The sequence below is a fragment of the Telopea speciosissima genome, chromosome 1 (assembly GCF_018873765.1).
Source record: "Telopea speciosissima isolate NSW1024214 ecotype Mountain lineage chromosome 1, Tspe_v1, whole genome shotgun sequence".
Classification (NCBI taxonomy): Eukaryota; Viridiplantae; Streptophyta; class Magnoliopsida; order Proteales; family Proteaceae; genus Telopea; species Telopea speciosissima.
Window position 1 is genome coordinate 25,109,240 of NC_057916.1, and position 13,396 is coordinate 25,122,635.

The 13,396-nt window shown below is 39.4% G+C and overlaps 2 protein-coding genes across 2 annotated transcripts in view; both read right to left on the reverse strand.

Moving 5' to 3' along the window:
• Positions 1–1,197: 1,197 nt before the first annotated feature.
• Positions 1,198–3,322, reverse strand: LOC122670887 (pentatricopeptide repeat-containing protein At5g04780, mitochondrial). Its single transcript, XM_043867910.1, has 2 exons — positions 1,378–3,322; positions 1,198–1,346 (listed from the first exon to the last, which is right to left on the reverse strand). The coding sequence occupies exon 1, from the start codon at positions 3,320–3,322 to the stop codon at positions 1,454–1,456; it is 1,869 nt and encodes a 622-aa protein (XP_043723845.1). The 3' UTR covers positions 1,198–1,346; positions 1,378–1,453.
• A 28-nt stretch (positions 3,323–3,350) lies between these two features.
• LOC122670922 overlaps positions 3,351–13,396 on the reverse strand; it is a 44,382-nt gene continuing 34,336 nt past the window's right edge. The window contains exon 3 of the mRNA XM_043867964.1: positions 3,351–3,688. Within this exon, the coding sequence (XP_043723899.1) occupies positions 3,495–3,688 (194 nt within the window). The 3' untranslated portion in view covers positions 3,351–3,494. The remainder of the gene's footprint in view (positions 3,689–13,396) is intronic.

Below are 13,396 nucleotides of genomic sequence, written 5' to 3' on the forward strand. Positions count from 1 at the left end.
ACTTTGTAACTGCTCAAAACCACTCAATAATTTGTGAAACTCCTCGATTTTCCTAAAGTGTTTTTGCAGAAAAGTTTGAAACCAAAGGTGTGAGCTCCATAACCTATCCAATAGCATTCTCATGCTGGACTGAGAGGAGAGAGAGTAAACTATGTGGATTTTTTTAATTATAAAAATTTTATTGTTTAGATATCAGTTCGAATCAGACTTTCTTGTGTATGATGGATCTAAGAAGTTTAGGCTTTATAAATTTTTCTTGAATTTATTTATTGTTTAAATTTCCAAAATTAATATTAAAAAAAAAAAGTTTTTAACATTTTTTTTTGGGGGGTGGGGGGGATGCTTCTAAAAAGCCATGAAGTTCTGATATATTATTATGAAGCTAATTAAAAATACCATATATGTTCTCTATTCATGTTCTATTATGCTTAAATGCCTTATTTTGTGTATCCTAAGGATTACTGTGCATTGCCATGCATATCCTTGCGAATCCACAGCATGTCACTTAAAATCAACTTTCCAAAACCATGTCCGATTCTGATACTTTAAATCTTGCTGGTTTAAATCTTGCCTGCCACTTAGTGGTGCTCATATCTGCAATCCTGGAAAATAAGAAAATCATTACAAACGCATATGTTGCAACAGTTGGTCATTGTTTGAGTGAGAGTAGGGATGTAAATGGATAACCGAAATCCGAATCCGAATTCGCATCCGTATTCGTTTAGGGGCATCCGTATTCGTTTAGAGATATCCGGAAAATAATCCGAATACTCCGATTAAAATCCGTTCGAAAAAAATCCGAATACTTAATAATAAAAAATTTAAGTAAATAATGATTTCAAGGGTTTTTGAAGATTAAATAAGTTCTAGAATATGATGAAAAGAGAATCATGATCTAAGAGATATGGATTGAGAGTGAATTGTATCCGCTAGGGGGAGGAAGGTCCGGGTTACACAAGGCAGAGATGTAAACGGATGGTCGAAATTCCGAATCCGTTTAGAGGTATCCGTATTCGACCAGGGAATATCCGGCTCCGATCACATCCGATCCATATCCGATCCGAATCCGATCCGTTTACATCCCTAAGTGAGAGTGACACCAAACTACAAATTCGGATAAACCTTCTCGACATATCGCCTGTTTAAATGTAGAGCTTTACTTAAGTTAATCAGGCCATTGGAAAGGCCAGCTAGCTATTTGGAAACAAAGGGCAGAGTAACATTTGATATAAATTCAAGTTAACAGTAACAGGAGGCAAAAATAGATTTATGCTTCATGGTAAACACACATCACCAACAAATGAAAGATGAGGGTAGTAACAAATGAAGACAAATCTTGATGCCTTATGATCAAGGGCACTTGATTTCAAGATGGGGGCAAATAAAATGTTGCACCCAACCGCAAAACTCTCAATGAACAGGATGAACCAAAATATAATGATAGACTAATGTATCACCAGAAGTCCCCACATGAACATGATCCATCCCTAAAATGGTGAAAACGGTTGGTATCCCTCACAATGATTTCCCTCCTTGCAATCCTCGATGCAAGCTTCATAAAGGAGTGGCAGTCCTTGCAGATTCGGAGGTTCTTCTTGATCACAATATGCATACCAGGTGGGAAGCTTATCAGTGCAAAGGCAAGAGCCAGCTTCTCACTATGGTGCCTCAAGAGCACTTTCTTTTGATCCTCCTCCACATCATGCAGGTCCTGTTCAATCTCGGCCAAGTAGTCTAGCTTCTTCATCTCATCAACCAAATCCTCCAATTTTGCATAAATATCACCAATTCTAGGATGGCTTCCTTCCCCAACCATGAATGTGTGAACCCTGCCCTTAACTTCAATCCAACTCTTCCCCATCACCTTTTTCACCCCACTGTCCTTAAGAAGCTTCCTCGACCTTGCAACTTCCTCCCACCTTTTATTGGCTGCATATATGTTTGACAGCAATACATGGTTTCCTGCATTATGCGGTTCAATTTCAAACAAATGTTTTGCTGCAATCTCTGCCAACTCATAATTCCCATGGTTCCTGCAAGAGGCCAACAAAGATCCCCACATGGAAGCAGAAGCCTCAAGCGGCATTGTTTCGATCATGTCCCGAGCTTCATGAATCATCCCAGCCCTGCCTAGAATATCAACCATGCATGAATAGTGGTGCACATTGGGCTCCACACTCGGATCTCTGTTCATCAAGTCAAAATATCTGTGTCCCCTTTCAATTAAACCAACATGACTACAGACAGATAAAATAGAAACGTAAGTAATTTCATTTGGATATATACCCATCTGCTGCATTTTCTCAAATAGTATCATCGCCTCAATGAAGCGTGCATGTCTAGCAAAACCCGAGATCATTGCATTCCATAAGACAACATTCTTCCCTTCCAAGCTAGCAAAAACAAAGTAAGCTCCCTCAATGCTTCCACACTTTGCATACATGTCTATGAGAGAGGCAGACACGAAAAGGTTTGAAACAAAACCAGTTTTTACCAACACTGCATGCAACTGGCTACCTTCAATAACTGCAGCCAGACTTGCACAAGCACTGACAGCAGCAGAGAGTGTAAACTGAGACCGCTCCAACCCCATCTTTTGAGCTCTATGAAACAAAATCAAAGCCTCCTCATAGAGATCATTTTGAACATAACCAGCCACCATTGAACTCCATGTGACATCACTTCTTTCAGACATGGTATCAAATACCAGGCGAGCATCTTCAATTAACTTACACTTTGCATAAACATCAAGTACAGCGGTACCCACAAAGACATTGGAATTCATTGCAGTTTTTAGAGCAAATGCATGTAATTGTTTGCTCTCATAGATAGCCAACTTCACAGCACACGCACAAAGAATACTTGACAAGGTGAATTCACTAGGTGGGTCTCCTTCTTTTAACATCTGCATAAAAAGTTTAAGAGCTTCTTCCTCCTCTCCATGCTGAGTATGTGCACCAATTATGGTATTCCAAGAAACTGGGCTTCGCTTAGGCATCCTAACAAATATCTGGCATGCAGACTCTAAAAATCCACATTTGGAATACATGTTAATGAGAATATTTGATGTAAGTATGTCCTTTTCTAGACCATAAAGAACAACTCTCCCGTGGCATATCTTTCCTTCCTTAGCTGCCTTGTTCCTTGCACATCTTTGCAAGAGATTGTGTAAATCAAATACTTTAGAGTCATTGGTGCCAACACATATAAGACTCGTTGGGAATGTCATGTCAGATTCACCTTGGAGCAAAACTGAAAAGCATCTACGATAAAAATTAATGGAACTACATAATTCCCTATATTTCCATTGTAAGGTCCTCATAGCTCAGTTTAAAACCTCACGAGGGATGTACACTAAAGCTGATTTTCATTAGCAACTACTTACTGAGAAAAAATTATAAAACCCAGTTAACAATGAACGCACAACTAATTTTTTTACTTCCGGCTTTTTCCTTGATGACAAACTTACAAAATGTCTGTTCAAGGGGCGAGGATCAAGTTGATCTTCCTGTGGTGTCTTCTGGCTGTTGAGATTTAGAATCTTCCTTCTTTTCCATGACTTGCTTTATCCCTTCTTGATATCCTTGTATAAAGCTCTTCAATGCATCCCTGTAAGCGGATGCTCTTGTCATGTACACCCGCTGCAAAGCAGGCTTTAGAGTTTCCATTCCTCCTCTGGCAGCAACCGCTGTTTATGTATTCCCACCCATAAAAAATAATTAAATGACAGTGAGTTGATCGACCAATATAAATTTGAAGAAAGATAAAATCCCATTATTACCAAGTTTTTCAACATACTCTACCTCAAAAAAAATTGTTTTCAACATAAAAATTTGGAATACCAAGAGTCAAAGCAAAACAGTGAAACTGGGATTGTAACAAGGTTAGAAGCATGTACTTCGTTAGCCAACTAGAGAAAGAATAGAAATGCACTTCTGATCTTTCTAGTTAGTTAGAATAATGCAGTCACACTTCAATAATAATCCCTGTTTTGGTAATAGACGGTTATTGGCCTTTGTTTTTGGTTTTTTTTTTTCTGGCTGTAATGAGTACAACCACAAAGCCCAAGAATATAGTCCAGGGGGAAAAACGGATTTTAAGTCTTTTCCTATTAGCATCAGGAGTTTGAGAGACTACCAAGTTTTTTAGTCCTAGTTTCATTAGGATATCTGAAGTTGCAGCTAGTCTTCAATTCCTAGTCAATTTAGGAGTTTAGTTATGCTATTTTCAGTCAATTATTAGTCAAATAAGTAGTATTCTGAGTTGTACTAGGATTAGAGAAGTTCTAGTCGTAGTTGGATTCATATTTTGAGAGTTATATATAAGGATATGTATCCTGCCCTCTAGCAATACGAGATTGAATGGAATGTTGAGTTTTCTCCAGTGGTTTGACTGCTTTTGAGTTTCACCCATGGCTGAAAAGCATATTCTCTAAACTCCTGCTTCCTTTCTATCAATTCTAACTATTATCTTATTTCTATCATTCTTCTTCTATAATATTCAATGTTACTATACCCAGTCCAATAACAACAACTAATTTCTTATTCTTCTTCTAATTTCTACTATTTCTTAAACCTTAATCAAGTTTATCCCAATCCCCACCAACTTCCCTTGCAGTTCAACCTTAGAAAAAGCTATAAATCTAAGGTATGCTGCATCAGGAAACACGATTCCAGGAGCAACATCGGAATCCAGTAGCTCCATTGTTGTTTAATAACACAACCACATGCCACATGAACTTTGAGCAGAACAGTGTTGCTGATTTCCTGGTGAATCAAGCTGACATAAGCACTCCTACAACAACAACAACTCAGCCTTATCCAACTAAATTGGGTCAGCTACATGGATCCGTGCAAAGATAAGAACAAAAAGCATACTAGTAAAAAGAAAAGAGCAGAACAACATCGACAAAAACTCAGGGATATCCTACCTAAATGGGGTCGGCTACATGGATCGTTGCCCTCCAATATACTCTATTCGAGGCCATACTTGAGACAAGGCCCAAACTATGCATGTCTTTTCTCACTAGTTCTCCTGGGGTAATTTTAGGCCTGCCCCTAGAACTTTTAGATCTTTCAATCTGAATCAAATCACTACTCTATACTGGTGCATCCCAAGACCTTCGTTGAACATGACCATACCACCTCAAACGACTCTCTCGTAGCTTCTCATGTATAGGAGCTACTCCCAACTCAGCTTTAATATGGTCATTCCTTACTTTATCCTTTCTAGTCTTATCACACATCCATCTCAACATCCTCATCTCCTCCACACTTAGTTTATCTACAATGCCGCTTCTTTAACTGTCCAACATTCCGCACCATAGATCATAGTCGGTCGTATGGCAGTCCTATAAAAATTTCCTTCGAGTTTTAAAGGAATACGCCGATCACACAGTACGCCAGTTTCACCTCTCAACTTCATCTATCCTATTTTAATTCTTTGAGAAACATCATCCTCTATATCGCCTTCTTTATTTACGATAGAGCCCCAGATATCTAAAATAATCACTTTGAGGTATCTCTATATTATCAATATTGACCACCTCATTAACTGTCATAGTGTGGCTAAAGTTGCACACCATGTACTCTGTCTTTGTTGTACTTATCTTAAGACCTTTTGATTCCAAAGTAGATCAACATAACTCCAACTTGGAGTTAATCCATACTTTTGTCTCATCCACCAACACAATATCATCAGCAAAAAACATACACCAAGGAATCTCATCTTGTATGTCTCTAATTAAATCATTCATGATAAGCACAAACAAATGAGGGCTTAAGGTTGATCCTTGATGTAGCCCAAGCGTAATTAGGAACTCACTACCTTAACTCCCCACAAATCTTACACTGGTCACCACGCCATCATACATATCTTTTGTTGAAAATTAGGGGTAATCTTGTCATAAGTTGTGGGGTTTGGACTTTTATGTTATTTTCCTTTTTATTTGTCCTTAGTTTATAATTTGTAAGGAGTTAGGGTTTAATAGTTAAACCCCTAATCAACTTACCTTTTCTGGAAATAATTATTATGGGGTTAGGGAGCTGCAATAGGTATCTCATACAATTCCATCGCAGACTGCCCTTCCCAATTTCTCTGCGGCAGTTTGCTCTCTCTTCTCTCTTTCCCTCTTCTCTTATACCGATTAGGTAGTTCCTGGTTTCTAACATGGTATCAGAGAAATCCTAATCGGTAGAGGAGTTTCCTTCCCATTTTCTTCTGCTGGTTTCCCTTCTCGGTTTCTGGTTTTCTTGTGGTGTGCAGCCCCCTTCTGCTGCTACTGGTTGTGATGGATTAAGGACTCCTCTAACATTAATGGAGTGCTGATTAGACAACATCAGATGGTGTTTGTTAGTTGCTGATCTGAAGGATTTTTTTTTTGGTTCGATTGAAGAATTCTCCTCCTTTTTCGCATCAATGGTGGATTTCACCTCTCCTTGCGGTCATAGTACTAAAACTCGCGAAATTTCGGTCGAGATATCGAATATTTCGAGTATCTCGACCTGTCCGAAACGAAACGCAAGTCCGAAATGAAAAAATGCAATATTTCGAATATTTCGATCGGAAATTTCGGTCATCTCGTTTCGGAAATTTCGGTAATTTCGGTCATCTCATTTCGAAAATTTTGGAAATCTCGGACATTTTTGGCATTTTACACCCACAGAAAAATACCATATTTCGACCGAGATTTCGACGAAATTTCGGTATCTCGGAAATTTCGGTCAGGCCGAAACACCGAAACGAAACGAGATTTAGTACCATGCTTGCGGTTACTGCTGATTCTCCATTATTTGCGCCTGGTTTTATGGCTATTGTTAGCCCTATTTATGGTGCCTTGATGCTGCTTGAAAATCACATCAGGTTCTGTCTTGCTTGATACACTCGATCAGTCAGTTTTTTTGGAAGTTTTTTTTGAGATCGATATTGTAGTTCTGGTCTGGATAGTGTTTTTGGTTGCTAGTTCATCATTCCACCAATATTCTGGTATGGTCTTCTCCTCAGTTTGAAGTTTCTATTTTGGTTTTCGCAATAATTTTTTTTTTTGTCTATTGATTTGGGTTCTCTACAACCCTGTGGCCACATCGATTTTCCTGGGACTGGTGTATTACTTCTCTTGCTGCTGGTGCATATTAGGACTTTATTGGGGTGTTATATTGCTGGTTGGCTGAAGTTTTCCTGCTTGTTTTCTTTCAACCTTGTTGCTTATCAATTTGGACTGGTTGCAACTCCCTGCAACCTAATCGATTTCTGTATCTGCAGGTTTCTCTTTGGTTGGTGCTTGCTGGCTATAGTTATTATTTAGTGTGATGGGTGACAACACATATTCTACTGCTGCTCCTACTGCTGCTCCTTCCACTGATACAGTGAATGTTACCATAACTTCCATCCAACTACTTACTGTGGACTCAAGCTGTGAAAGTCTACATTATGGCAAGAAAGAAATTAAAGTTTATTAACACAGACCCTCCTGCTTCTCATTCTAGTGATTATGAGGATCGGATGCAAGAGAATGCTGTTATTCTGATTTGGTTATGAACAGCATGGAACCTGATATAGTTGCTAATGTGATGTTTCACACTACTGCCAAGGGGGTCTGAGATGATTTGAAGGACACTTATTCCCAGGAGAAGAACATGACCCGAGTCTATGATCTCTATGAGAAGTTATTTCAGCTCCGTTAGTCTGGCAAGTCTCTTCAGGACTACTACAACACTTTTAAAGGTCTTGTTGAGGAATTAAATGTGTTCCAACCTCTTACAAACTGAAAGCTCAGCGGAATGAGTTCTCTGTTTTCAAATTCTTGGCCGGACTGGATTCAGATTTACAAAAGGTCAAAGGCCATATTCTTGCTGGTGAGACAGTTCCCACACTTACAGACACATTCTCTCGTCTACAGCGTATTGATTCTACTGTGAACTGACACAAAAATAACCCTGCTTTTGTTGCTGGTCGTGGTAGAGACCGTGGCCGTGGTTCAGGGGGAGGTCGTGATGGTGGTGGTCGAGGTACTGGTGGTCCACCTAGTGACAAAAATGCTAGGAAGTGTTCTCATTGTGGCAAATTGGGTCACACGGTTGATTATTGTTGGTAGAAGCATGGTAAACCAGATTGGGTAACTAATGTAGTTCTAGATAGGGTAAGGCCCTACTAGAAGCCAAGTAAAACCAAGTTCTGATCGAGTCTGCTGTTTGGGGCAGATTTGGGGCTGTTTAGGGCAAATTTAGGGTTTAGGCTAGGGTTAGTGGTGAATGTGATATATGGTAATGATCAGCAGGTCTAGGGGATTATTTTTTTATAAAAATATGAGATTTGGATGAGTTTAAAATTCCTACAGAATTAGGGTTAGGGTTTGGGTGTTAGGTTTCACGTTCTAGGGTGAAACTTAGGGTTTTGGATGGGGGTTTGAAGTTGGGTTTTAGATGATCAGATTGGGTTCAAACTAGGATCGAGTATAGGGGCTGGGATAGGGATGATATGCCTGAAATCTGAGAGGAATTGGGTGAGGGGATAGGGCTGGACTGAACTTAGATTGAACTAGGGATTAAAAGGGGATCGAATGGGGAAGGAGAAGGAATGGAAAACAGAATTTAAATTCAAACTTACCACAGGATTCCACCGGCAGCAGCTTGATCAATGAAGGATGAAACCACCTTCACAAAGAGAGAACCTCCCAGCCGTCACGGCGTAAGGAGTCACAAGAAGTCCATCTGTCCTTCTTCCTTGATAGATCCACAAGGCAACACTCCAAGGAGCAGCAGCAGCAGCAGCAATCGACAGCCAGCAAACAGTCTTTTTTTTCTAAAATTCAATTGTGGGGGAGCCTCCACGATTTTATTTATAAGGCCTTAGGCTAATTCCTAATACAATCTAACTACCTCCTCACTTAAAATTGTGGAAGGAACCTAATTAAAACAAAGTTACTAATTTAAAACCCTGAAAAGACTTAGTTACCCCTATTAACTTAAATTAAAAGATTCTAACTTAAAACTACTGATTTAAAAGAAGATTCCATACTAGCCAATAGGATTTAAGAACCTATTACCCAATAGGAACACTTCACTTAAATTAGACCAATTGAACCAATTGGATGCAATCAATTTAAACTGGTTCAATTTAAAAAACAGAAAATAAACTAAGTATGGGAAATGCAAGCAAAATAACCCTATGGCTCCCTACTTAAGCCCTAAGTTCAGGACTTCTTCTTCTTCTTCTTCTTCCTACTTGGAGCTGCATCAACTCTCCCCGTATTACAAGCATTCATCTCCGATGAATGGCTGGAGATCACATAATGATCTTCCAAATCAGGATCAAGTTTCTTGAATTCATCTTCAGCGGATGGTTCAAGCTTGTATGCGGACAGCAGCTCTTTGAAGGGTGGAGAAGGCTAGAACTCTGGCTGGGCAGCAGCCTCTTGAAGGATCACATGAACACCTCGTACATCATCATCGTCAAAATAATCAGCCACATCATCTTCATTGTCAAGAGGGAGTGCATGAATATGAAATGCGCCCTTGTCTTCATCTTCACCTTGAACTTCTTCCTTTTCAGCCACGTTGACAGGCTTCTTCTTGTGTGGGCAGTCCCTAGCAATATGCCCCTTGTCTTGACAATGGTAACAAGTGAAAGGGTCATTACGGCCCATAGGAGCTTTGCCCCTATCATCAACACGTGGGGGAACAGCGGGGCGGGAGGTGCTGCCTATAGAGGGACCTTGTCGTGAGGTATTAATGTTGATGTAGGCCGGCTTGGAAGTAGAACCCGACTGTTTACTTGAAGCTAGTAGCTCCTCTGCTTTCAAGGCCTTCTCGAAGCAATCTCGAATGTCTGCAACGTCAACCACCCCAATTGCCCTGTTGATCTACAAACCCAACCTGAACCGGGAAAGCATTTGGATGCCCTCCTCCCTAATGCCAATGCGAGAAGAAAGAGCATCGAATTGCCTCATATACTCAGTTACAGTTATGGTCCCTTGGCGGAGGGAGTTGAATTGATCCTGTAGCTGAGACCTGAAGTGCCTTGGCAAATATTGCTTACTCAGGTCGTATTTCATGTCTTCCCAAGTGCGGGGTGCAGTACCATCAAAGTCCATCTCTCTTTCAGTGGTTCTCCACCACTCACGTGCTGGTCTGACAAGTTTAGCACGGACTAACTTCATTTTCCTCTCTTTAGACAGATCATACCAGTCGAAGCAATCATCTATTGCAGCAAGCCAGTCATAAAATACCTGGTGGTCGGGGTGACCATCAAATTCTTTCAGCTCAAGCTTCACCTTCTAGTTGTCTGTGTAGCACCGATTAGGGCCCTGGTCTCCAGTGAAGTAGGACCTCATATACTTAGGGCTGTAAATGGATAGCCGAAAATCCGAATCCGATCCGAGTTCGAATCCGTTTAAGAGGTTCCGAATCCGAAATTTTGGTTTCCAAAAAATATCCGAATCGGTCAGAAAGCTAATCGGGTTCGGAGTCGGATAGTTCTATTCGGAGTCGGATAATTTAGTATCCGATTGTAAATTATGGTTTTTTAATATTTTTTATAAAAATATATCAATATTACTGTATTACCCTTATTATTTGTATTTTATAAGGTTATTTTTGTAATATCACTCTAACTCTTAAGTCTTAACCTAATACTGGGGCTTCTTATTCTCTTGAATCTCTTCCTCCCTCTTTCACTCTCGATTCTCAAGTCTCAGAATTTTAACTTTCAAGCTCTCAACGGCGCCGGCAATCTGCACTCAACCCTCAAGCTTCAAGGTCATTGATCACTCACTCTTGATTCTCGACTCTTAGCAGCAACGGCAACGGCAACGGCCCTCGCACAACCCCCTCGACTCTCACTCTGGACCAATTAGGTATACGATTCTTCTTCTTCTTCCGTATCTCTCTCTTGGTTCTGTCTCTCGCTCTCTTCTCTTTGCTCTTTTTTCTGTTTTTTTCTTTTCACTGGTCGAACTGTAGAATGGCCGAATGGGTTGATCGAAGTTTCAGAGGGAAAAAAAAAAGGGGTGGTGAGCATTTTTGCTGGTAATCGATAGTGGGTTTTTTTTAAGTCAAATGGGTGGGGTGATTTGCAGTGAAAATTGAAGAAGTTATCTGGTTTGGGGTCAAGGAATTGGGTGGGAATGAGAGTCAAAGGGAGGAGTGTTTTGCTGTGAACGTCTGAGTGTTTTTGTTTGTTTGAATTTTCTGTTACAGGGTTACAGCAGGGGGTAAATGGGTAATGAAAGGAGAATAGATTTATTGGAGTCGAGAGGGGGGAGGGGTTGGGGAGATGGCTCAGATGGGGCTGCTGTAGATGATTTTTTTTACACAGAGAATGATTTTTTCGCATTGAGCCTCTGTTTCTACTTTCAATAGCAACTAGTAAGTAAAACTGAAGCAATAAATATGACGTTGATTGCAATTCTTGTACAATCTTTTTTTTTGATAAAGCAATTCTTGTACAATCGTGGCTCTATAAGAGTTACACAAGTTCTTGTTGTTTCTGAAAAATCATTAAATATGGCTGTACCCATCAAATAGTGACCACTGACCAACTACCATTACCAACTCATTCCAGCTCCTCTATTAACTTCTCTTCTACTAAGTGCATTTAATAGCCAACCACAACAGCTTCTGCAACTATTCTCTTTCTCTTGTTCTCTCCCTTTCTATCCACTTTCCTATTCTAAATCTCATCTGGGTTCTCCTTCCTTTTCCTCCATAAAGCAATTATTATGTCTGGAATTGAAATGGCTTCAACCATCAAGCTTTCTTATAAGAGATTGAAAAATGAAGGCGGCCCTGTTTATGATGATGATGATGATGATGATGAAGAAGAAGAAGAAAAAGCAGAGGAGGTGAATGTGAATTGGAGGGTGAGGAAATGGTCCAAGATCATAAAGGGTGCTGGTAAGAAGAGGCCAAAGATTCGAATCCCAGGATTAAGAAGGTTCTTGAGGAGAAAAGCTAAGGTGATCTCTACTGTTAGGGTTTCATGGAGTAAGTTTTTCAGGAGATTGAAGGAGTAGACCCATATGGGTGTTCTCTTTGCTGGGAATTATTTGTTCATGCAGTCACTCCATCTCCCCGATAATATGGGTCTTGGCCTTCATCAAGACTTTTGGGAAGATTGCTTAATGGCCAATGAGTCCTCTATTGGTATCCTCTGTTTTTCTCTTCTTTCCTTTGGCTTATGTTTTAGATAATTTGTAATTCTATGGAAGGTTATAATATGATCAAATGTTTTCTCAATTCTCACTATTCTTTGATGCTGTCTTTTGGTTAATGTAAAGGAACTAATTAGGATAATTGGTATACAAGTACAGGGAATCTAATCTCCATTACAGATCTAAATGCAACTAGTATAAAATGGATTACAGATCTAATCTCACTTGATTAGCCCTGCCTAGAGCTGGCATTTGTCTTTTGCATTAACTATTGTAAATGCCATTTGTTTCATTTCATAAGCACAATTATCATTCTAATTTGTTCTATCATGTTGTCTCTTGCTGTGCATTATTATTGACATTTTCTTTTTCTCCAAGTCTTGGTCAATTGAGTGATAAGTTGATGTTAGTCTGTTTTTAGATGGCTGCCCTTATCCGGAATTATAGTGGTCTCCCTCTAATATCACTCATGTACATTTAATGAGATGATATCTTGCAATTAAGTTGTCCACATTTAGTAATTTATTCAACTTACCTCAAGTAGGCTTTGCTATTTGTTTATGTGCATTTTTTACCATTCTTGAGCCCTGTGAATTTTTGGAGTAATTGCTAATTGAAGCATAGGTACATGTTTAAATCCATGTGAGAGACATGAATTTCCTCTATAGATCCCAAGTACATCCTGTTTAATTTTTCTCTCTTCCCTCATTTGTTTTTAGGTTGAACAATCTTGATTCAAGATTGAGTTTTGGAAGACTTGAGCTAGGAGCAAGGATTGGAACTTGGAAGTGCCCAAAAAAGTGGGAGTGTGGGTTTCTCTAAGAGGTAGGCTCATTTCTCAAAGTAACTTATAGATATTGCTCTTATCATTTAATAAAAGTTTATTAATAGATTGTGAATCAAGTAGATAAGATCATTTGCTAAGGCTTGTCATATTTCTATTGCAGGTAGATGGTTTCCAATTTTCACATTGGTTGGAGTTGTTATCAATGGAGCTTCGTTGTTTGAAGCACAAACTAATGACAAGCTTGTAGAGTATTTATATGTGTAATCCTATTTAGAAGTGTACTAGTTTAATCGTTTATTTCCGGTAGTTTAGTTTAGAATTGCAAAATACTATGGTGTTTGTCTTTGAACAAGAGTTTGCTAGTTCTTTACTTTGAACTCATGCTTAAGGATTTGTTAAACACATGAAGAGCTTCATTTTGGGGTTTGATTTGAAAATCACAAGTTCAATCTACACTATTG

Coding starts and splice junctions, on each gene's coding strand:
- LOC122670887 (XM_043867910.1), bottom strand. CDS start 3,322: ATGAGGACCTTACAATGGAAATATAGGGAATTATGTAGTTCCATTAAT.